This window comes from Opisthocomus hoazin, chromosome 8 (genome assembly GCF_030867145.1).
Source record: "Opisthocomus hoazin isolate bOpiHoa1 chromosome 8, bOpiHoa1.hap1, whole genome shotgun sequence".
NCBI classification, from domain to species: domain Eukaryota; kingdom Metazoa; phylum Chordata; class Aves; order Opisthocomiformes; family Opisthocomidae; genus Opisthocomus; species Opisthocomus hoazin.
Genome location: NC_134421.1, coordinates 62,414,880 through 62,436,460, shown reverse-complemented (window position 1 = coordinate 62,436,460; position 21,581 = coordinate 62,414,880). Strand labels below are relative to the sequence as shown.

The 21,581-nt window shown below is 38.9% G+C and overlaps 1 protein-coding gene across 2 annotated transcripts in view; it reads right to left on the bottom strand.

Moving 5' to 3' along the window:
- Positions 1 to 4,947: 4,947 nt before the first annotated feature.
- The window catches only part of CD36 (CD36 molecule (CD36 blood group)), a 28,521-nt gene continuing 11,887 nt past the window's right edge, over positions 4,948 to 21,581 (bottom strand). For both annotated transcript variants that reach the window (XM_075428221.1, XM_009943569.2), the window contains exons 3-14: positions 19,837 to 19,997; positions 17,687 to 17,831; positions 14,856 to 15,035; positions 14,618 to 14,709; positions 14,140 to 14,186; positions 11,710 to 11,779; positions 9,856 to 10,043; positions 8,893 to 9,011; positions 7,497 to 7,570; positions 6,661 to 6,715; positions 6,306 to 6,470; positions 4,948 to 5,563 (exon numbers count right to left, since the gene is read on the bottom strand). In XM_075428221.1, coding sequence (XP_075284336.1) covers positions 6,306 to 6,470; positions 6,661 to 6,715; positions 7,497 to 7,570; positions 8,893 to 9,011; positions 9,856 to 10,043; positions 11,710 to 11,779; positions 14,140 to 14,186; positions 14,618 to 14,709; positions 14,856 to 15,035; positions 17,687 to 17,831; positions 19,837 to 19,997 — 1,296 coding nt within the window. In that variant the 3' untranslated portion in view covers positions 4,948 to 5,563. The remainder of the gene's footprint in view (positions 5,564 to 6,305; positions 6,471 to 6,660; positions 6,716 to 7,496; positions 7,571 to 8,892; positions 9,012 to 9,855; positions 10,044 to 11,709; positions 11,780 to 14,139; positions 14,187 to 14,617; positions 14,710 to 14,855; positions 15,036 to 17,686; positions 17,832 to 19,836; positions 19,998 to 21,581) is intronic.

Genomic DNA, 21,581 nt, shown 5'->3' with positions numbered 1-21,581 from the left:
CTCTTAGCAGATGACTTTGAGCTAAATACACTCTTGAAAGTTTTCCACAGGGGTATGAGGCATTGCTATGCCAAACCATCTGTGCAGACTTGCCTTTCTCTATCTTTGTGTAAAACTTGACCAGACTTTAGGGACCTCCACCTCTTCATTCAGGTATTCCAGGCAGAATAGTCCCTTCAGGATCAAAGCGGCATTAAACGGAAGTACACAAATGTTTTGATAGTTGGTGCTGCCATGCCTAAGCGGTGCTTGGCCTCAGGAAGGAATTCAGGTGAAACACAGGGTAAAATCTGTCTCATCATCTGGACTCATAAAAGTTGGTGTGCTAAGAAATAGATCATCTAGCCTCCAAAAAGTGATCCATCTTTCTCCTTCCTTAAGAAGAAGATGCATTTAGCACTTGTGCTGTAGTTCCTGCACCTGGCTAGAGAAGGAGATCAAGAGTTTCTGGTCCTTGATTTTTGGAATACTTCTGGTTTTAACCCAGTAAGAATTAAAACCACCATAAAAAGAGTCCTCTGTCTCTCAACCAGTATCCAAAGTAGACCCAAGATCCCCTTTGTATTTGTAGATTAGCCAGCATCTTCCCCTAGGACTTTAGCTTCATTTGAAGGAACAACCTAAATCATAGCATACGCTCTTCATTTGAATGAGTGTAATCTAAATGGATTCACATAAAAATAAGAGCTTTTGGAACCCATGTATTCCACATTCTGACCTATACCTCTACTCACTCACTTCTTTTTACTGCTAGAAACGTGGTGTACATCTATCAGATATGGCTCCTTCAGGACTGTGCTGCGTGCCAAATGATCTTAGGCAGGAGACACGTATGTACACTCATTCAGCAAAGTGGCTGATGCTCCTGGGTGCTCAGGGAAGTCTGTCTGCTGCCTGGAAGGTTAGCAGAAGGCTGGAATAGATTTCATGAATTAACCTTTTAACTGCACTGTCTTGTCATTGAATTAAAGTCTATGCTTTGCCAAAAGTTCTTTCTTAGTGCTTTTCCCCATTGCTCATAGGAAAAATAGAAATAATTAGAGGGTCCTAGTTCCCCATTTGTCCTTGTTTTCTGTCAGTGTGAGTCCATGAATGTCAACAGTGTGCTTCAGTTTATCCTGGTGAAGATAACCAGGCTGAGGTTTTGAAGACTGCAGAAGGTTGCACATCACAGTCGGAGTATGTGTATGTGTGTGTGCATTAATTGTAGTGTCAACTTCTGATTTCGCAAAGCAGAACCAGTGTTTGACCAGTGCAAAGATAAATACTTACACCTGTAGAACAAATGCACAGAGAAGTATATACTTCCACATTTGTGGTAAAAGCACAGGAAAAGTCTGGATTTATGTGTCAGTACCCAAGAGCACCTGCACCTCCAGTGGGCTTTTACCTTCTGCTGCTGGTTTGAGGGGCCAATCATGTTTTAGCTTCTGTAATGGAAGAAGGTATTAGTGGAGACATTTACATTTAGAAGCATTCATATATGCAGGCTTTCCATTTGGAAAAAATGCAAGGAAAAAGTAAGGGCAAAAATGCTACTTTGCTAGTCCTATGCACAAATATTCTAGCAGGGCTGAAATGGAAAATGTATTTAAGGTGCATCCAAAACCTAAGTAACATAAAAGAGCACACACATGGTGATATATAAGTCCTGATTTTTCCACAAATTTTTGGTGTTACACAAGTGATGCTGCGAAAGAGATAGAGTCCTGAAATATAAGGGTGCACATGGTTACATCAAACACGTATTTCGTAAAACACCAATTCACAGAACTCAGGGGAAAACCTGGCCTTAGCAAAGCACTCCAGAACATCATTGGGCATCAAAATGTCTGTCTTAGTGCTGCATCCGATAATCTGTCATTCAGCTGACACTTAGGATATATTTTTTTCTCACAGTGCTCTAAAAGTGATGTAATTATTTCTGGAGATATCAATTTGCATTATTTTTGAAGGCCTATGCTGAAATGGAGAACTTATGAAAGTTCTTTATGGAGAACTTGTGAAAAATTGTATGCCCTTTGGGTGGCGCCTACTGCAAAGCATTTGCTTTTTTATCGCACGAGGTGAAGCTGAGAAAGGTCCCAGCCTGGTGCTGGCTTGGTGGGCTTGAAGTCCCTGGCCCCTTTAGGTGCTGCTGGAAGAGGGTGCGACCACAGAGCATCAAGGATTTCTGGTATGCAAAGAGGGGACAGAGAAGAGAAAATGAATAGCAACTATTTGTAACTGCAGTTTGCATATGGTAAGTGTGAGTCACTTGCCTCTTTGGTTTCTGATTTCATATGGCTACTGAAAAAAAAGCTGTAAATACATTTTATTAGCTACTAAATTTATTGTTTTTTTAAATACTGTTGATGTGTACACCCACGAATAAAACAAGTCCTTGCCTAGTGTCACAGTTAAAAGAGCAGAGAAAAACCTCAATTTTCTTTCTTTTTCAGGGTGTAGTAGCATATTTACATTACCTTAACAGATGCTGGTAAGCTAGGTGGGAAGAACAGGTTTTAAAGGCTTTGAAAGTATAATTACAGTTAGAGATCAAGAGCTGGCACACCTGCTCTGGGGTGCAAGTATGTGGGCTGTTAGATCTTGGGTCAGATCCAATTTTCACCAGTGATTTTCACCCATAGGACCTGGGGTGGGTGGGGAATGTGAGGCGTGAGTGTAGCCGGGCTCTTCTTTCACCTGACCCGCCGGGCCAGCAGAGCCAGCAAAGGATGTTGTAATGTGCTGCTGTGTGTGCTAACACCATCCTGCCAACACCTCCAGCTAAGGGAGTTGAAAGCAGGTCTCTCTCTGAGCTGAGTTTACTGGGATTGTTTTAGAATTGCTTCAGCTCTGCCCACAAAGCCTCCTTCTTTTTGTAATCCAGAGCATAAATGTTTTATGATGTCACTGGTATTTATGATATATCATGCAGCAACATGAAATGTGGTAACGCACTGCTAAGCAGCTGTGACGTGCCAGAGTACAACGACATAACATGGTTATCTGTAAAATTGCTGATTCATCAATTTATAACATCAGTCTCTAGGAAAAGAAAACACACCCAAAAATGCCAAGAAGAGAAACACAAGAAGTTCATTATCAAACACAGAAGACTTTATTTACAATCACACATAAGGATCTCAGAAAGAAGAGTTTGAGCTTTATTTTATTTGGATTGAGTTCGTTAATATTTCTAATAAATGTTTATCCTGCACTGTTTGAACAAATGTAAATACTTAACATTAACCTTAATAACATGAATTAACAAGAACTCTTACCAATGCTTTGGACAAAATAACTACTATTTATAATTCAAGTGCAGTCTAGGTGCTGAACATGGTTTTAAAGTCCAAACCTGCCTTGAGATCAGTAAGATTATACATGTGAAGAAACGTGTGTGTGTGCATGCAAAACTGGGCCCTGAGACTTTTAAAATCATGGCCTGACTTGCTGTATCACAGCTGCTGGAGCAACATGTAGCACGAAATAACACTGGTAGAGCAAATACTAACTTGCTGACAATGGACTTGAAGTGAAAGAAAAAGAAGCTGAAATGCTAGTGTATCAAAAACCACAGGAGCATTGCTGTCATTCCTTTGGTGAAAAGATCTCACTTTTAGATTCTGGTACAAAAGACTGGTTTTAATATAAAAACTTGGTGTCAGATCGTGAACCACAGCAGAGCTCTGTGTGTTTCAGAGAAGGTGACTTAATGACTTTAGCGGTCCTCTTACTTTTCTGACCAGGCCATAGGACTCTAGGCATGCCTTCAGTTGTGTTAAGCTGTCCCCAGACTAATATGAAAACAGAACAGCAATAATGTAGAGATGAGAGAAAGGTCTTATTTTTCATTGACTAGGAAGCACCGTAAGTAATCAAATGCATTGGCTCTCTGAGGGAAAGGGACAGCAGAGCTTCCCTTGAGTGCCATGCCTCCTTGACATCTTCTGTCCTGTTACTGTACATTTCCAGCTCACGGCAGGAGAAAGAGAGTGTAGCCACGTACCATACAGACCTTGCCTTCAAGAATAATCTCTTGTGATTTCTGTGGTTTCTCATCTCTGTTGACAGCTAAACGGCTTTGTCCATGAGGAACATGAGATTAAACCAACAGCATTTTAATCTGTTTGGTTTTCCCTTTTATTTCCAAAGGGTGAAAACACCTCACTCAGCAAAACATATTGCCCTTTACTAACAAGATAAATCTTTCTGGTTTAAAGTCCATTGTAACACTTTTTCCAAACACCAGGCTATGAGAAGCTGGCCATTTTTTATCTTCGTTTTTCTTTGCAGCTCTTATGTAAGGGGAGAAAAGATCCAAGAAGAGATCTTTGAAAATAATGAACTTAGGCTCTGATTCTGAGTTCAGTGAGTCCATGGGAAAAGGAGAGACTGCACAACACTCAATATCTGCCCCATTGCCTCTCATTTCTAAGGTGTGGCATTCAGATTAAATGAAAAAGTAAACCATTTATGCAGATGGCAGTATTTGCTGCCTGTCTACAAGCTGATGCACCTCATTAAACAAATTTTTGCACAAATTTCACTGTGGCAGGTGGTTTATCAGCAAAGAATTAGGGCCACGTGCTTTCACTGATGTTTTTCTATAGCAAGGAAGTGGAACCCTCTGATGTTTGATCAAAATCATCATCCCAGTCCTTCCTGTGTCTAAAACATTCTGGAATATTTTCTTTTGACCCTAAAGGTGACATATGAGAGAATTCCCTCAGGGAGGCCTTGGGTAAAGTGGCGTTAGGGCAGAGCAGAGGCTGGTGTTCAAGCAACAGCCAGAAAGAAGAGCACACAGGAGGTAATAGTAAGAGTAGTGCAGCAGATTGGGATTTAGGGAGTAGCTCAGATTGCTAAACTGCTGAGCCAAATGTTGATGAGCTCCACCAACATATGAATGACTGTGGTGTGTCTATGAACCATCTCCACATAAAATGTATAAACCACATATTTTAGTAAGTCTTTTATTAACTTCATGTATTACAGTTAGTGACTTTACATAATAAACTTCACATTCAACGCAATTCACATCCCTGAATAGAGGACAGAGAGCAGTTCTATTGCAGCAGCTTCCATTCCTTAAAGGAACAGAAAGAAACTTTGCGATGAGAGCATCCAGAGCACAGCATGAGCTCAAAGGTGTTGTCATTCCCAGCCTGTGCTCAGAGACAGAACATCAGCAAACGGCTTTCATTTATCTTGCAAGTCCCAGAAGAAAAAAATTGCAAGTTACATAAATGGCAGAAGGTGGACTAAAATGCAACTGCATCTCAACTTCAGTCTGCTTGAATGTCATTTAAAATTTGTAACAAGGTTCAAATAATCAAAGTTACTTGGAAGCATAGTGTCCATGGTGGCCTCTTTAGTGACGTCAGAAGCATGGACCTTTGGAAACATCGGCTTATTTGGGATAGTGAGTTGGTCTTGTCAAAATAGAAAAGCGTATTGAATTCCATAGCTTGTGGACTGGCTGTGCCTTGAATCATACCTTCTGTCTCTGAATTTTAACATGCCGCTTGGCTGAAATTTCAATGAAACATTGCCTACCTCTGAAGTTTCTTGTTACCTGTAGTGAAATAAAATCAGAATTCAGCATGTGATGAGGTAAGTCTTCTCAAAATGTGTCTTTACTACAGCATACTTTTCACCATAACATTCATGTCACTGCACTTCTTTTACATCACTCAGAAAACATGTTAGTTTCCCTAAATGTCAGTGCACTAATCCACCACTTGGTTATGCTACCCACGACAGGAATATATTTAGTCTTAGTGGGCTAGATATGTTCAGGAGATGTTTAGACTAACATGACAGTGATGCACGACTGAGAGAAAGAAGTGAACAACCCTATCCAACACTGAAAAAAAATGCCATTTACAGTGGGTTCTCTGAACCCCAGAGAGCGGTCATGTCCTAGATAAGCACAAGAATCTGCTACTGTGTGTCCTCTGTCCCAGAGAATTACAAGAGGGCACTTCTGAACAGTTTAGCAGTCTTGGATAAAACGTCTATTTTCATAAACTCACAACAATCGTGTTGTGCTTTGGAATAAAAAAAAAAAAAAAGTTGGTCTTCTCATATAGTATCCAGTACCTTCTCCTGGGTGTGTTAGGAGTATCCTGAAAGACTAAGGCTGGGAAGAGAATTTGAAAACATTAGCTATATTATCTGGATGATTTCCCACAGAACAACTGCTAGATTTACTAGCACTTAAAAAATAAGAACAGTTAAATAAGTAATGATTCTGAACTTCTTGAAACCGTGAGGAAAAGTTACTGCCGAGGATGGAGCCATTAGTGCTTACTTACTTATTTCAATTTCTTCGATCTGCATATGAAATAGGAACCCAAGAATGCCACGAACAGCACAGAACCTGCGATCATTAACACCATCTGCAGCACACTCAGCATCTGGACCCGACCGGTGACTCTTTTTCTGAACATTTCTGCTTTTTCATCCCCAATAACAGCAGACTGAAACAGTGCAAGAAAAATGTCAGTGAAAAGTAAGTATGCAAGCCCTCACTTGCTGAATATATTCTTGGTGTGTGCAAATCACAGTATAATTGCCCAACTTCAGGGCACTAAGACTGAAAATCCAGGTCATGGGTTTTTTTCTTTTTTTTTTAAACAATGAAGAATAGTAGACAGAAAATACACTAACCTCGTTTAACCAAAGAAGAGGAAAAATATAAGGTTTTTGAACCTTTGATAAAGCTCTGAAATGAGAAAACAAAATAAGTAGAGGATGTCAGTTTTAGTTTGGTGCATAAGCCCAGTCTCTACTTAAACATTTTTTCTTCTCCTCTAACTATATTCTGACCTTCCAGATGTACCATTTTAGTATAGTTTTGGACTGAAAAAAAAAAAGCCTACAATTAATAATGGCCATTTTACATAGCAGGCAACCATCTCTTTCTGTCTGGTGTTCCATATGTGGGTAGTCAGAAAGAAGTAAGGCTGGACACGGCTAGGTATTGGTGGGACATTCTGAAGATCTGTGTGGTGTTCACCTGTCAGATGTACAGGATCCCAAAATGCACGTCTGTATAAGTACATTTGGGCCAATGAAGAGAAACAAACAGCTAGAGACCAGACGAACCTTGTGATAAAATCCATCTAGTGATAGCAGACAGAGATTCTCTCTCTCATGGAATTTATTACAGAAAATACATTTTTCCTTCTAGTTCATCCTCATAGTCCTCATTTGGACTTTGTAAGAATGCTGTTTTTAAGAACCTGTTGCCTTGTAATCTTCTGTGGGGAAATCAAATGTATGTTAAAATTCTTGGGCGGTGCCTTGCTCAAGAAGGCTTCCTCTTTTGCTGAAATTTGTGTTCTCTGAAAAGACATGGCTGAATTTTCTGCAAGAAAGACAGAAAGGCTTTGGGAAAATATTTTTGTTCCTTCTTTTGCCAGTTATTTCTGCTGACAGTCTCGTGGACCAATCAACCCTCTTGAAAAAAGTCTTTAAAAACAAAATAATGAAGTAGTACTTACTCAATTTTTGGTGCAGGCTTCACGAGGAGGTTTACTTGCAGCCTTTTTGCAAATTGTAGTGTAAAACCAGTGATCTAAAAGTAGAAAAAACCACCCACGTTATCTTTGAATTTTTGAAATTTTTGAATTTAATATCTAAGCCTAGAATATGGACTGTGTCGAAAAGTACTTTGGTATTATTTTATCCTTATGCTTTGAAGGATTCAATTTTTATGAAATTTTAATCTTTCTAAGGGTGTCCCTTTTCTCACAGAAGTTCTGATTTTGTGGCTTTACCATAGTTACTTTTGTAATTTTCAATTAAATCTGAAGGCGAAAAAAATGTTAAAAATGCTAAATCAATCATGAAATGTTTCATATAAAAATATGTTTTGGGTTTTTTTCCACCAGAAATTAGCGAAATTTTCTTTTTCAATAAGAAAGACGTTGAACTTCCATAGGGCCAAAATCAAACATTTCATATCAAAACAAACACATCAAAACAAAGGTCAGATCTTTTCTTCATCTCCTTTTTTTCCCCTCTGTCCTCCACGAAAACCAGACAGGGTGTGATTCTTGAAAATTTCATACCAGATTTAGGAAATCTTGGTTGATGTCTCTATTCCAAATGAGGTGAAACAATGTTTTAACTTTATATCTATACATAGCTTAACTGTCAAATTATATAACTAAAAATATTTTATTCAAAAATACTAAATTTTACCTTTTCATCCAAATTCAGAGCAAATTAAAAATTTGAAACTTTAGAATTCCTCACACAATTCAGTATACTTTGGTAAATACACCTAAGGTTAAGAATCTCAATCACTGGAACAAAAGTAAAGGCAAAATTGGAGGCAATCAAAATCAGAGCTGTCATAAATTCATTCAGTTTTGAAGATCTGTTGGACAATACGAGTTGCAAAGACTATATTAGGTCTATTCTAGACTAGTCTGTTCAGTGTTCCAGCAATTTTCTTGGAAATAATCTGATCTATATTCATTTCATTTCAATGGAGATAGTAATTATATAAAAATGGCCAGTTATAGAAAACAAATAAAATCTAAGTATAGAGAGAACAGAAGAACTTTCATAAAAAAGAACTTTCTCAAAGGACTTGAAGGTAATAGAAAAGTTATAGTATACTTCAAAGTTTGCAGAATCTATTAAATCCCACATTCCCAATAAGGAGAAATCAAAACTTATTTTCCAAACTTTAAAGGTCAGAATGAGACAAAGTTCTGATCTATATTTCCCTTGCTAAAACCATAACCCTTTTTTGAGCAGATCTTGAGAAAGCAAGCATGAAAATATTGTATCTTCTGCTTGTCACTTTGGTAAAAGGCCTACTGTACTACAATTAAATTTAAACTTTGCAAGTTTACTGAGTTACCATTATTAAATATTTGGACTTACAGGCTCTACATCTAGAAACGTCGCATGCTCCTCCTCATTTGGGCTCAGGCCTTCAACATCATGCAATATAGAATCACTTGCATGAAGAAAATGTGGAAGAGAGATATATACTGGTCTTCCTATTTGAAAAAACAAACTCACTTGAATCATGAGGCCTGTCTCAGTGCTCATCTTCTGAGGTCATTTTCCATGCAAACATATTTTTTTATATAGACACACAATTCTGATAAAAATGTTAATAGTCCCACCACCCCCCAAACAGTGAGAGCATTTCTGTGATTCTGCTGTCATTAGGAAAATTTGCATGGTGAAATAAGTTGTAGTTACAAATCCCGTTTGTGGATTTGTACAAAATCCAATTTGTACACTGTCTGTGTCCACACTGTGGAGCTGGCAGTGCTCCCAGTTTCCTGCAGAGGTGAGGACCCAACTGTCACTGTTTCCCCCTACATTCATGGTCTTGTTTTAGTAGAAAGCAAGCCCAAAGGCAACCCATGCTGTCCACTCTGCACCAAACGCAGACTCTGTATATATTTATTTTATTAAACCAATGCTAACCTTAGGCAATAGTGTCTCTGTCTCTGCATGTCTATATGGTTGTGTACACACAGAGACACACACAGTGTGTGTGAATGATGACAAATACAAGGACTGTGACTATCTCTGGCTTTTATACAGTGCCTATAGAATCCTCTTCTCTCCTTTCTGTACATGCATTCCTGCAGTTTCGGTGTACAATCTGTAGTATCACGATTTTGTATAGCAGTATGCATAATACAGAAGTACCGTAGTCCTCATTTTGGCACGAGGCTACAGAAAAGCCAAGGGTCTCACAGGCAATCTGTGGAAGAATTCACAGACAAACATGAAAGTCCTGGATCTTAGGGTAACACCTCAACTACAGGACAAGTGCTTCCTCCCCTGTTAAATGGCTTGCTTGGCAGTGCCGTGCCTCTACCATACCTGCTTTGCAGGCACTAATGTCTAGGACTCCGGCCAACGTGCAGTTCTGTGATATCACTTCTTCTGTACAGAAGCAGTAATTATCTCCAACTTCAGTAGGCGATGCAAATGCTTCACGAGGAAGTGTGAAACGATAGAGTGAGATTCCCTTCACATCCTGCTTGCCCTGGTAAACTCCATAGACCGATCTGAATAAAAAGAGGAGAAACATGTTTCAGTCATGTGGATTAAAATTCTGAATTCATGGCAATACTCCTTAAGGATCCCCCAACTGTCTCTCGCTTAAAAGAAGCAAGTACTCCAGAAAGCCAATGCCCAGGCTTCCTTCACACTTCTCAGCAGTTTGTAGAGGTGTTCCTCTGTAATGGAGAATATTCCACGCTTTCACAAAATGGTGCACAAGCTCAGAGGTGAGCACAACAATACACAAAAAGACAGACAAGAATATTAATACTAAACAATATGCACAAAACTAAAAAGTTAATTAAGAGCTCTTTTCCTTATGTATTGCTACATCCACTGTTATTATGACACTTTTGAAAGTTTTTGGACTACAGTAGAGACACTTAACAAAATAAATCAGCTTTGCTGTAGGTTTTTGCTGACTTGATGATACTAAACTAAGCTTTATGATGCAGGCAGCATTCTGCATACAACCTTATTCCATTGCATGTGAATCAAAACACCATTTAAGCTTCTTTTGTTGATACATTATCAAATGGTATTGGGAAAGGGGTGTTACACACTATTGTAACCAGGGCAGCAACATTTTGTATTGCAGCCAAACAAAGAAAGGTTTTCCCAAATCACTGGGTTTTGCAACATGGACAGAACCATTTTCCATGACCCCGTTTTCAGCATGACCTTTGGGCAGTTGTTACTGTCTTTCATTGTTCATTAATTATGAGAATTAAATGGCCCGAGGGATCTCAAACTGTGCGCAATTGATCCAAATAATTTTATCATTTCTCCTCTGCATAGAATTCCATTTTCCATGACTTGTGGAATGCTTTCCAGTTTGGTGATACAATTACTTCATGTGAAAAAAAAAGAACTTTAACATCATATACAAACACTGATCTTTAAAAACAAACAGTCTGTAAAACAAATGGCCCACTTTAAACCTAGTTAAAAGGAAGCAGCTGTTTCCAGGCAACAGAATAAATAAAAGTATCGAACCTCACAAAGTAAATAAACTGTGATGCACTTTAAATCTTTTAACACTGCTTTCAGTGATCCCACTGGAGAGCTCAGGGACAGTGGACAGGCACAGCAGAATCAGCAGGCTGAAAAGCCATCAGTGTGGGATGTATTAAGCAGATTTATTTGTTTATAAGTACACAAAAATAAAATACGTAAAAATATCCTGTGAGAAAACAATTTGGAGTATCTAGTATATGACAGTAATCCTGTTCTTCATAGATGATGTTCTGCAGAAATGCCAAAGACAGGCCTAACTGGCCCCTGCTATACCTATTGCCTTCTCAGACCAAATAAGGCAGTTTGTAGGCTGGGTCCTGATCTTAGAAGTTCAAGACTTTGAACCCTGTGGCCCTCAGTGTCTTTCATAGATCTGTAACAGCTCAAAACAGTCAGATATTGCTGAATTATACATCTGCAACTGGCTGAAATAAAATATACTGAAAATAGCTTGTTACTTGGCAGAAATAAAAGTGGCAGAATCAAGTTCTGAATCATGAGCATGGCTCACAATTTTACGTGTGTTTAGGTGAAATGTTTATGCTGAACTGCCTCAGCGACATGAGCTCAAGCACAGCCGCTGCCCTCCGGAGCGCAGGAGCTCTCAGGTGGCACAGGCGGGTGCACACGAGTGCCAGGACCGGACCAGCCTACCTGCAAATATCAGAGGAGAAGAAGCGGAGTGTCTGATCCTTCTTAACAAATGGTGGGAAAGATGCCCCATCTGTGAATGAAATAAAGTAAAAGCTTGAAAACAGTTTCACTTAGAAGACGTGGTGTAATTTCTAACTCAATACTCAGCTGTTACTTTCCTATAAAGCTGTGAAAAAGGTACATGAGTCATTTATGGGGAAAATATTTACACAAGTTATTGCACAGTGACAGGCACTGCACAGATAAGGTTGTACTGTTTTTGAAAGCGAGCCAAAAATTATGCCAGTAGGGTTGGGTTTTTTTTTTAATAGATGTGAAGCTGTGTGATCAAGCCCACTAAAAATCAGAGGACAGAAAAAACTATTCTGCTATTCTGCGAATCCCAATACCTGTTGCCATTCCTTCAAGCTTTATGCAGTCTAAAGACCTGAATCTTTCTAGAGATGCTTGGTTCACCTGCAGCTGCATCACTCAGTGCTTTCAAGAAACACAGCTTTAGACTTCAAAACTGCTTAGTTAATAATCACTGCCAAACCGTTTTTCATCAGGTTGCTCAAGTGGACCTCTTTGTAAGCTGAGATCCTCTCTAAAGCTACTGGAGAGAAGATAGCACTGCTAGGGCACAACCCATCTCACCCCATGGTAGACATGCAAAATAGGTTAGAGGAACAGCACTTTGGTGTTGTCTTTTTCTCCAGTCGTTATAAAAAGAACACAGACAGACAGTTCAGATGCGTATTTCTGCATTGCAAGTATCCAGAGTTAAGCAAGAGGGCTCTGCCTTTTTCCCAAACAAGGTGTTGTAACAAAACTTTAACCAGTACATTTGTTACTTCTTGCTACAATTTCTGTTTAGTTTCTTAGTCAGCAGCCAGCACCAAGGGACTGAAAACATCTGTGATATCTTTGAATCTAGTTGGCAAGAGGGAGAAAGCTAAATTACATGCTGCCACTTCCCTGCTGCTGACAGAAGCACTTTTTCTTAGAGAAGATCCAAGATCATCCTAGACACACACTCTGTTTCTAAATCTTGGCAGTCTTGGAGAGTTTGCAAGCATGGACTGATTTCAAGCCCCATAAAAGAATACTACTTAATATTTTTATCTAGATGTTGACTTATATTATACATGCTGCTCTTTGGTGTGAAAGCTTACAAGATCAGAAGGAATTCTCACACTTGCTTACAAGACTTTTTAAACCTGCTGCTTCTCTAAACACATGGTCTCTCCAGAGCAGTCGCACTGAATGCTCTTGTAAACTGTGCAATAACCCTTGCTAGCAAGGAAAAGCTCCACATTTTCACCATACTGGAGCATTTAGTCTAGTTAGCTGAGTTTATTCCATCAGCTGTGGAAGAAGGAAAAAAAAAAAGCTGAACCTGGGAAAAAAAGGGTCCAGGCTCCATAAGAAAGAAAGGAAGTCCCAGAATCGAAGAAAATATTGCCCCTTATAAAATTAAAAATTACATAGTTTAAAAAGGAACTAATCCTTCCTGATTCACAGACTTTTGGAAAGTCAAATTCTTGTCAAGTATTTGAAATGCATCAAAATAACTTGGCATGTGCTCTGGGTTAAAAGGAAAATTATCTATGCCATGTAAAGCATCATAGAAAAAGAAAAAAAAAAAAAAAACAAAAACACACTAACCCAAAAACCTGATTTTTTTGATACCTGCTCACTGAAGACCTTCAGGTCTCTGCAAAAGCCTCCACCATGACATCTGCCAGCCCCAGCTCAACAGATTCTGGTGTCCTCAAAGCAACCCTTTCAGTCATCAGGAAGGAAAATATAATCTTGAACAAATGTATCTTAACTCAGCTGTTTTCCTATGCATTCTAAAAGCAAATTCAAAAATATTTCTCTAGTTTATTAATCTCAAACTAAACTACTTCTCTTCCTCATCCCTTTTCACTTGCTAGTGGCCTCCAAACCACCTGTCTGACAGCCCTCTCGCCATCACCACTATTTTTTTCATATGTGAGTGACAAAATTTTCTACCTGTTCTGGTGCATTTAATTTTATTTTTCAACACTGTAAATGAATGTACATTGTTAGAATGCAAAGATAATTTTCAACTGCTATAGCAAATAAAAATAATGTTAGTTATATCATACCACAATGATAATTAGTAGAAACAGGTAGCTAGATTCTTTTCTTGTGTCTCTTCCACATCTACTCTAGCTGAAGAGGGTGTGTGTCCATGTATATATAAAAAAATGTACAATAACATATAATATATATGTTATAATAGATATACAAATATGCATGCATAATAGTAGTAGTATGTATACATTGATATTTATGTAGAAATTTAACATACAGAACAAAGAACTATCAAAGCCAGGGGAATTAACTGAATTATTGTATCTAATTATTCCCTTGCAATATCAAGAAATGTGTTGAAGTTTTAAAAAGCTTTAATAGGCTCACCTGTGCCATTCACCATGTCGCAGTGACCTTCCCAGTATGAAAGATTCCTAGAAAATAAAGAAAAACTCATGCTGCATGTAGTATATTTTGTAATCAATTTCATTACCTGTATTGCTAAATATAAGTGTTCAGGTAGAAGCGTGATCCATTAGCAAAGTCAGAAGATAAAGATGTGCATTCATTTATTCAGATGAACTATATGATGTATTAGAATAGGCTAAAAGCACTCTAGCTACATAAGTATGCAAAACAGAAGCAACTACCTGTATCAAAGAATCAATAACTGTCTTAAATCCAGTCTCCTAACAGAATCATTAATAGCTGAAAGAGATAGGTGGTTTTGCTAAGCCCAGGGCTTGATCCAGCTTCTTTTGAATTGCTGAAAATTTTCTATTTATCTATAGCTGTTAGTGAATCAAGCCTTAAAAGCCATGCCTTGAAAATATGTATGGTTTTTAATTACACAATGCTATGATACCTTTTGTTTTTATAGCTTTCAATTAGTGCTGTTTTTTTAGTATCTTCTTTCCCAGTATAGACTTTGTAAAGTCCATCGAATGTCCCATTATACTGTAACAGACACAAGAAGAAGGAACAACAGTTAGAACTGAACCAGATTGTGGCGTTGTCAGATTTTTCTTTCTCACAGCAGCTGCCTTAATTTTTATTCACAGAATGATAACTGAAGGCTTTGCCTCCTCATTGGTTTCACTTACCGGGTAGAAGACGCCCAGAACTGGGTCCAAGGGGAAGGGCACCTTGTTTAAGAAGGGATCTTTGTATCCCCACAGTAATTCTTTCACTGTTCTGTTCTGCAGCATGGTTGACTTAGAAGATTTAATCCAAGTGTTTAACAGTAGTTGTATGAAAGTGTTTGTGTATAAGGCAGGTGCAGCCTACAACAGCAATAAAATTAATGTTTAGCATAAAATTCTGCATGTGCTTTGGATCAAAAACACAGAGACTGACCCCAAGAAATCTCTGACAAAGCCAGTTTCCATAGTTACAGCTCATTTTAAGTTAAGTTTCTACTTAAAACGGACACTCCTTAACAAAACAATTACTGGGCGTGACTTACACAAAAGCAGAAAATTTGTCTTTACTGCTTAAATGAGTTCACTAGATCATCCCTAACCACAAAATCACAAAACAGTTGAGGTTGGAAGAGATCTCTGGAGGTCATCTGGTCCAGCCTCCTTGCTCAGGTAGGGCCACTGAGAGCCAGTTGCCTAGGACCATGGCCAGATGGCTTTTGAAGATCTGCAAATGATAACCTCAGATCCCTATCTGTATAACATGGGTGGTACCAGTTCTGGTTTTCTACCTCTTTTCTGTCATCTCCATATGTCACTTACTTCAGACTCACTCACACTATAAACATGTCAGTAAAAATGTACAAGTCCTGTTACCTATTGGCTTAGATTTTCTTGGGTTTAGATTTGCTGTTACACTAGCAGCAACTGTATGCTGCATAAAACTGACCAGGTGCTGAATGTTCATTATTTCTTTACTTAGAAAAATTAAATGTTTGTAATAAGCAATTCCTTCTTTCTGAACAGCTTTAATACTAAATAATGGATAACTTTTCCTGATTCAGTGAAGAATAACGTTAATTTACCAGCAGTAATTGTATGAGTGTTCCCAGCGGCATAACACAAAGTCAAGTCACTAAAGGCAATTAATATCTTGTGGAAAGTAAACAGAAATTATCTATGCTGGCCTGTCCTCTGAAGCAGGAAATTGCAACAATTTTGATAAATAAATCTGTGTAAAAACAAGTGATTCTCTTAGAGTAAGTGCTCAGCCTAGGACCATTATTGGGCCGTCTCTTTGTACTTAGTGCTATAAGGACAGCAATGGAAGAGTCTCTTTTGCTCTCATTTCTTTCCCCTCAACCACATGAATCTTTTACTTTCATTTGAACTTGAATGCAGAGTAAGCAGAAAACATGGATATGACAAGATTGTGAGGTAGAGGAGAGGTGGGTTCAATCCCCTCAGGATTTAGTAAGTGTGAAAAACACCTCTCTGAATTCCCTTGTGAGTATTTTGATGACAAAGAGATGATACAAAAGGTGGGCTTTACTGGACTGAAGTCAGTGCTGTCAAATGAGATAGTCAGAGCCTCTCTGGGAATTCGGGCTTACACCAGTTAGTTTCTGAACAGCAAAATGGAGCTTGGATCTTCTGTTCCCCTCTGCCTTGACACGGATTCTTCCAGGCATGAGCCTGTGCTTAGACCCATAAAGAGCTACATGGTCCAAAGTGTGGGAGCGGAGCAGTGTTAGTTAATATCATGGCACAAAGGAATACCATGAGCATAGGAAACAAGAACAACTTTTCAAAAGGGAGATACTGGCCTGAATTAGCACACAAGCAGAATATATCTGGTCTGAATAAGGTCATTTGTCTTTATTTATTAGGAGTTTTTTTTCTCTCTAGAGAAAAGAAAGCTCAAGGGGACCTCATCACAATATTCCAGTACTTAAAGGGTGGCTGTGAAGAGGATGGAGGCTCTGTCTGCACAAGGAGCAACATGGAGAAGACAAGGGACAATGGGTACAAGTCGCACCAGGAAAGGTTTCATCTTGATAGAAGAAAGAAATTTTTTACAATGAGCACACTCAATCAGCAGAACTTTGTAGAGTCCCCATCACTGAAGGTTTTCAAGGTGCAGTTGGACAGGGTGCTAGAAAATTTCATATAGGCTCGCTTTCTCAGAAAATGTTGGATCAGATGATCTTTTGAGATCCCTTCCAACATGGGCTCTTCTACAATTCTGTGAACACTCACATGCGGACACCACACAGTTAGTGCAAGACAATCGGGCAACATAATCACGGCTGAATATAAATATGAAAACTGTAAACTTTGATCAAGTGTAAACATTCTCATGCTGTGATAGCACAAAAAAAATCTGGACTGAAAAAGCTCTAGGTGAGGACCCCTGTGCTTTTCTTTGAAGGACTAAAGTCTCAGTAGGACAGGAAAGCTCAGGGGATGCCATGGCAGTGGTGCTGAGGGGCACCACGGGGAGTAAGTAGCTGCGGCAGCGAGGCCGTGCGTACAGCGAGCATGGGATTTAACATAGCCTCTCCTGCAAAGCAGGACTGAGGATATTATGGAAAGAGTATGGTAAATCCTCCTTGCACTGTTCATTCTATACCTCACACAGAAAGGGAATCCAGCCACAAACTTTTCATTCATTCCCACACTAAAATTGACTAGGAGGATGCTTTTTGATACATTCCATCCAAACTGATGACTTTGCTTCCATTGACAGGAACAAGTCAGTTTTCATTTACTGTAAGATTACCCTAGGAATATAAGGATACCTTAATATATATGCAATAACTCGTCACATTAATTTTTTTTTTTAGACGGTAGTACAGCTGTCCTCAGTGTAGCTGACACTCATGTCTTCTGAGTTCATAGAGAGGAAACTTATCCTGTGGCCCTTTCAGTATTGCTAAAGGTAACTTCTCCCCTATTTCCTCCCTTGTCTCCATATTTGAATGTGGACATTATGGTTTAGTTTCTCTACTTACAACAACAGCAAGGTTGAGGCACGTGATGGTATCATTTTCTGTCCCAATAGACATATCAGGTTCAAAGCGAGCAACGTTAGGCAACATGTAGGATATTGTGCCATCAGAGTTTTCCGTGATATTTTCTTTGGGTAAATATCGCACCCTTGAAATAAAAACAAAAACACAGAATTTGTTTAACATTTCATTTTTGAGATGACACTTAACCATACCTGAATGAAGCTTTTTGAAATGTTGATGAACATTTTTGTAGACGAATGTTAAACATTTGATAACCACTGAAAGGATTCTAAACTTTTCATGTGAATGTATGTAAAATTCTGTTTTCTGTAAAATATTTTTCTTTTGGCAATATATCCTTATCCTAATCCATTTGACCTAATGGATTTTTTTTTCTTATTACTAAAATTAAAAACAAATATTGATTTTTTATTTTTATTTCAATAATGGACATTGTATCTTTTTATTTTTTTAAAAATTAATGAATTTTCATCACTTTTTTGTCTAATCTTTCTCATGGTTGCATGATGTTAGAAGAGGATGACTCAGAATGATTAATGTGTACTCTTAAAGTTTGATTTGATAGGCCTGTGTTGCAACAAAAGAAATTACAGGTTAAATCTATAGTGGGAGTCACTGTGCTAACATTTCATATACACGTGGGGATCTATGAGCAGTCTTTCAGCCCCACTGAGATTCTCATGAGCTTCTCAAACATGCCCTTAAGTGCCTATATTTCTGTCACCAGATCACTAAGTTACAAATCTCTGAGCTTCTTCAGTTCTAGCTTTAGCTCAACTCTTCAAGTGTTCATGCTCTTGCTGACCCTCCACAGGGGCAATGTCTAACAGGCAACATATTACTTAGACTACGCTGTGGATCCACAAAGCTTGTGCCAGCTCTGTTCCAGAAGGGATATTCAGGATACTTCATCAGATCTTCCAGCCTGGGCAGGGAGGACCTAAATGTTCAGAGAGCATTTCCTCAAGGTGCAAAGGTAGCTAGTGCAGGTGGCACCAGGACAAGGGTCAATGGGCACAAACTGAAGCATAGGAAGTTCCATCTGAAAATGAGGAAGAACTTCTTTACTGTCAGGGTGACGGAGCACTGAAACAGGCTGCCCAGAGAGGTTGTGGATTCTCCTTCTCTGGAGATATTCAAAACCCACCTGGATGAGGTCCTGTGCAACCTGCCCTAGGTGAACCTGTTTTGGCAGGGGGGTTGGACTTGATGATCCCCAGAGATCCCTTCCGACCCCCACCATTCTGTTATTCTGTGATTCTGTGATTCTGTGATTCTGTGACTCTGGGACTTACCCCAAAAGCATCTGGGTCTTGGCTTCTCAAGATTGGTTTATGTGCATATCATTTTAATTAACAGCCTAATCTGTAGAAAACCTGCCTGAAAGTTGGGAGATTTGTTTTCTAGTTGATGTTACTCCTAACTGGAACAATGGACCAAACAAAGTTTCCCACTTCTCATCAAAATCCTGGGGACAGCTGCGTTTTCAAGGGCCAGGGAGATGACTGAGAGAGAGACCCAGTTTCACAGTGGTTCAGGTAGACCCAGTACCCCAGGTGAGCATGACTGCAGCAGTGAGAAGAGCAATAGTCATAATTTCTTACATAGTCTCATCTAGGCTTCTGGCAGAGATTTGTCCCTGACAAAATAGGATGTTTCCTGATTTCTGTGTAACCATTTCCTATGTCTTCCCAGGTACTCTATGAACCAAGGTATTCCAATGAGAAATAAATAATTTTTTGACATCAAAGCCTCTCAGTTTTAGATGCTGCAAACCAAAACTTTTTTGCAAATATAATATACATCCCCAAAGATATCAAGAAAGAAATATCATTTTAGGAAAGCAATTTCATAACAACGGTGCCAGCGATAGCTGGGTATTGATCTTAATGATTTAGGAAGCACCAACTAGTCCTATGTCAACATCACACCTAAAATTAAGCAAATGATTAAAAGCTTCCCTGAATGTGGATGGACTGCTGCATCTAGGCCCCAGCTAGTACATTTGGAAAAAAGGAAAGCTTTTCAGAAGAAAAATTGAAAAAAGTAAATCTATAGATTAAAAACTTTCTCTGACGTTAGCAAACCTTCTGATATGACACGACACATATTCAGGGGACTTTGCTTACCTGTAAGTGTAAGGCCCTCTTTGTTCAAGTTTTGGACGTGCTCCTTCATCTAATACCTCTGAAGGATTTTGCACATGGAAAACCCAAAATTGCCTGTAAACTGAACTTCCTGGCACAACCCAATTTTCAAAAGCAATGGTACCATTTGCAATGACAGTTTCCTAAAGGGACAAAAATCAAAGCTAAAGTTAGCCATGAAAAATGAGTGACAAGCTGCATTTTCTTTCCAGGTGACTGCAGAATAATCCCAAACAAACAGAAAAAAAAGCTATTTTATCAAGATGAGTCATTAAAGCACACATTTTTAGCCAACATTTGAAGGCAGCCTGATGGTGAGAGCAAAAGCAAGTCCCCCTAGAATAAGTGACTACAAAGCTGATATAACTACTACTGTAGCCAGTAGAAAACCTTTTCTATTGCTGTGGTCAGGCATTGCGTTAATTCCCAAATACTCAACAAATCCACCAATTGTTTGTAGAAATAAAATCTTTCAATGGCTAAATGACACTCAGCTCTTTTTAGAATCCGTAATCTACTTTTCATACATTTGCTAATATGCTACAGGAGGAAACAAGAGTTATCTGTGAGCATTACTCATGCATTAAGTCATTCTGCACCCAGAGAAAGCAAATAGTGTTCTTGCAGGACTGTTTTTTGTCAAAAAATTCTTGTCACCAAAATTGAGACGTTCTAAGAAATCTCTGTAGTTTGGATAACATTTTGTTAGAAAAGTTTTCCAGCTCCAGGGAATGAGGGCAAAATATGGATATGAGGACAAGACAGGACATCAGGAACCACTCTAGAGTTACCAACAGCTTTATGCCTGAGGCACTGAGATACAACATGGTAAATGCCTATTCAGTCCTTGGGACTGCCCTACGAAAAGGAGAGTTTGAAGGTCTATTTCCTGTATTGTCAGGGAAATGCATGCTCTGCCTGGTCTACATCAGGCCTCTTTCTATATGATTTTCACAAAGTCCTGGAATAATGTAGTTTTTCCCCTTGGTAGTAAAAATTTAGAAAAGCTTTTCCAAGAAGAAGAAAATTTGAGGCTGCCTGGCTCCAACATATAAAATGCTTTTTTATTAGCACTGTGCAATATTAATTCATTAATTTGCACATCTCACAGAGTCCCAGGAAGCAAAAGGCTGGAATCCCTCCAGATAGCAAGAAAAGACTTTTTAAATTACAAATTTCTAGGTCTTTCTACCTTAATTTTCTGCCTCTAGAGTTTGCTTAGCAAGCACCATGAAAAAAAATAAATACTACCAATTAAGAACCACTGCAGTTAGAAATTAATATCATGACTTGGAGAACTCGTAACACAGGCAGGGCTTTTTCTGTGGAAAGCCTGTTTGTATGGTGAACTTGCAAATGCCTTGCTGGTGGTGTAAAGCACTAGGTTTGTTGTCTGAATATCTGCTATAATTTATGTGCATTTGTGTGAGAGAGGAAGGAAACCTTGCCACAGCAAATGTGTTATCAGCTTGAGGTCTTGCACTCAGACCCGACAGCTGAAATTCTCTTCAGCCTTGTTTTGCAAGTCTCAGGAGGCCAAAGACAATATCAATGCTAAGATCCAGCGTGGGGCAGACCATCTCCTTGATGAAGAAATAAATTCTGACATGATTTGGAAATCACCTTTTCAGTCTCCACAGAGAATTATTCAAAGGATCTGGGAGAAGCAGGCTGATATGAAAAAAGGCGCAACTCAGTCCGCTCAGAATCTGTCTGTGATCTGTCCT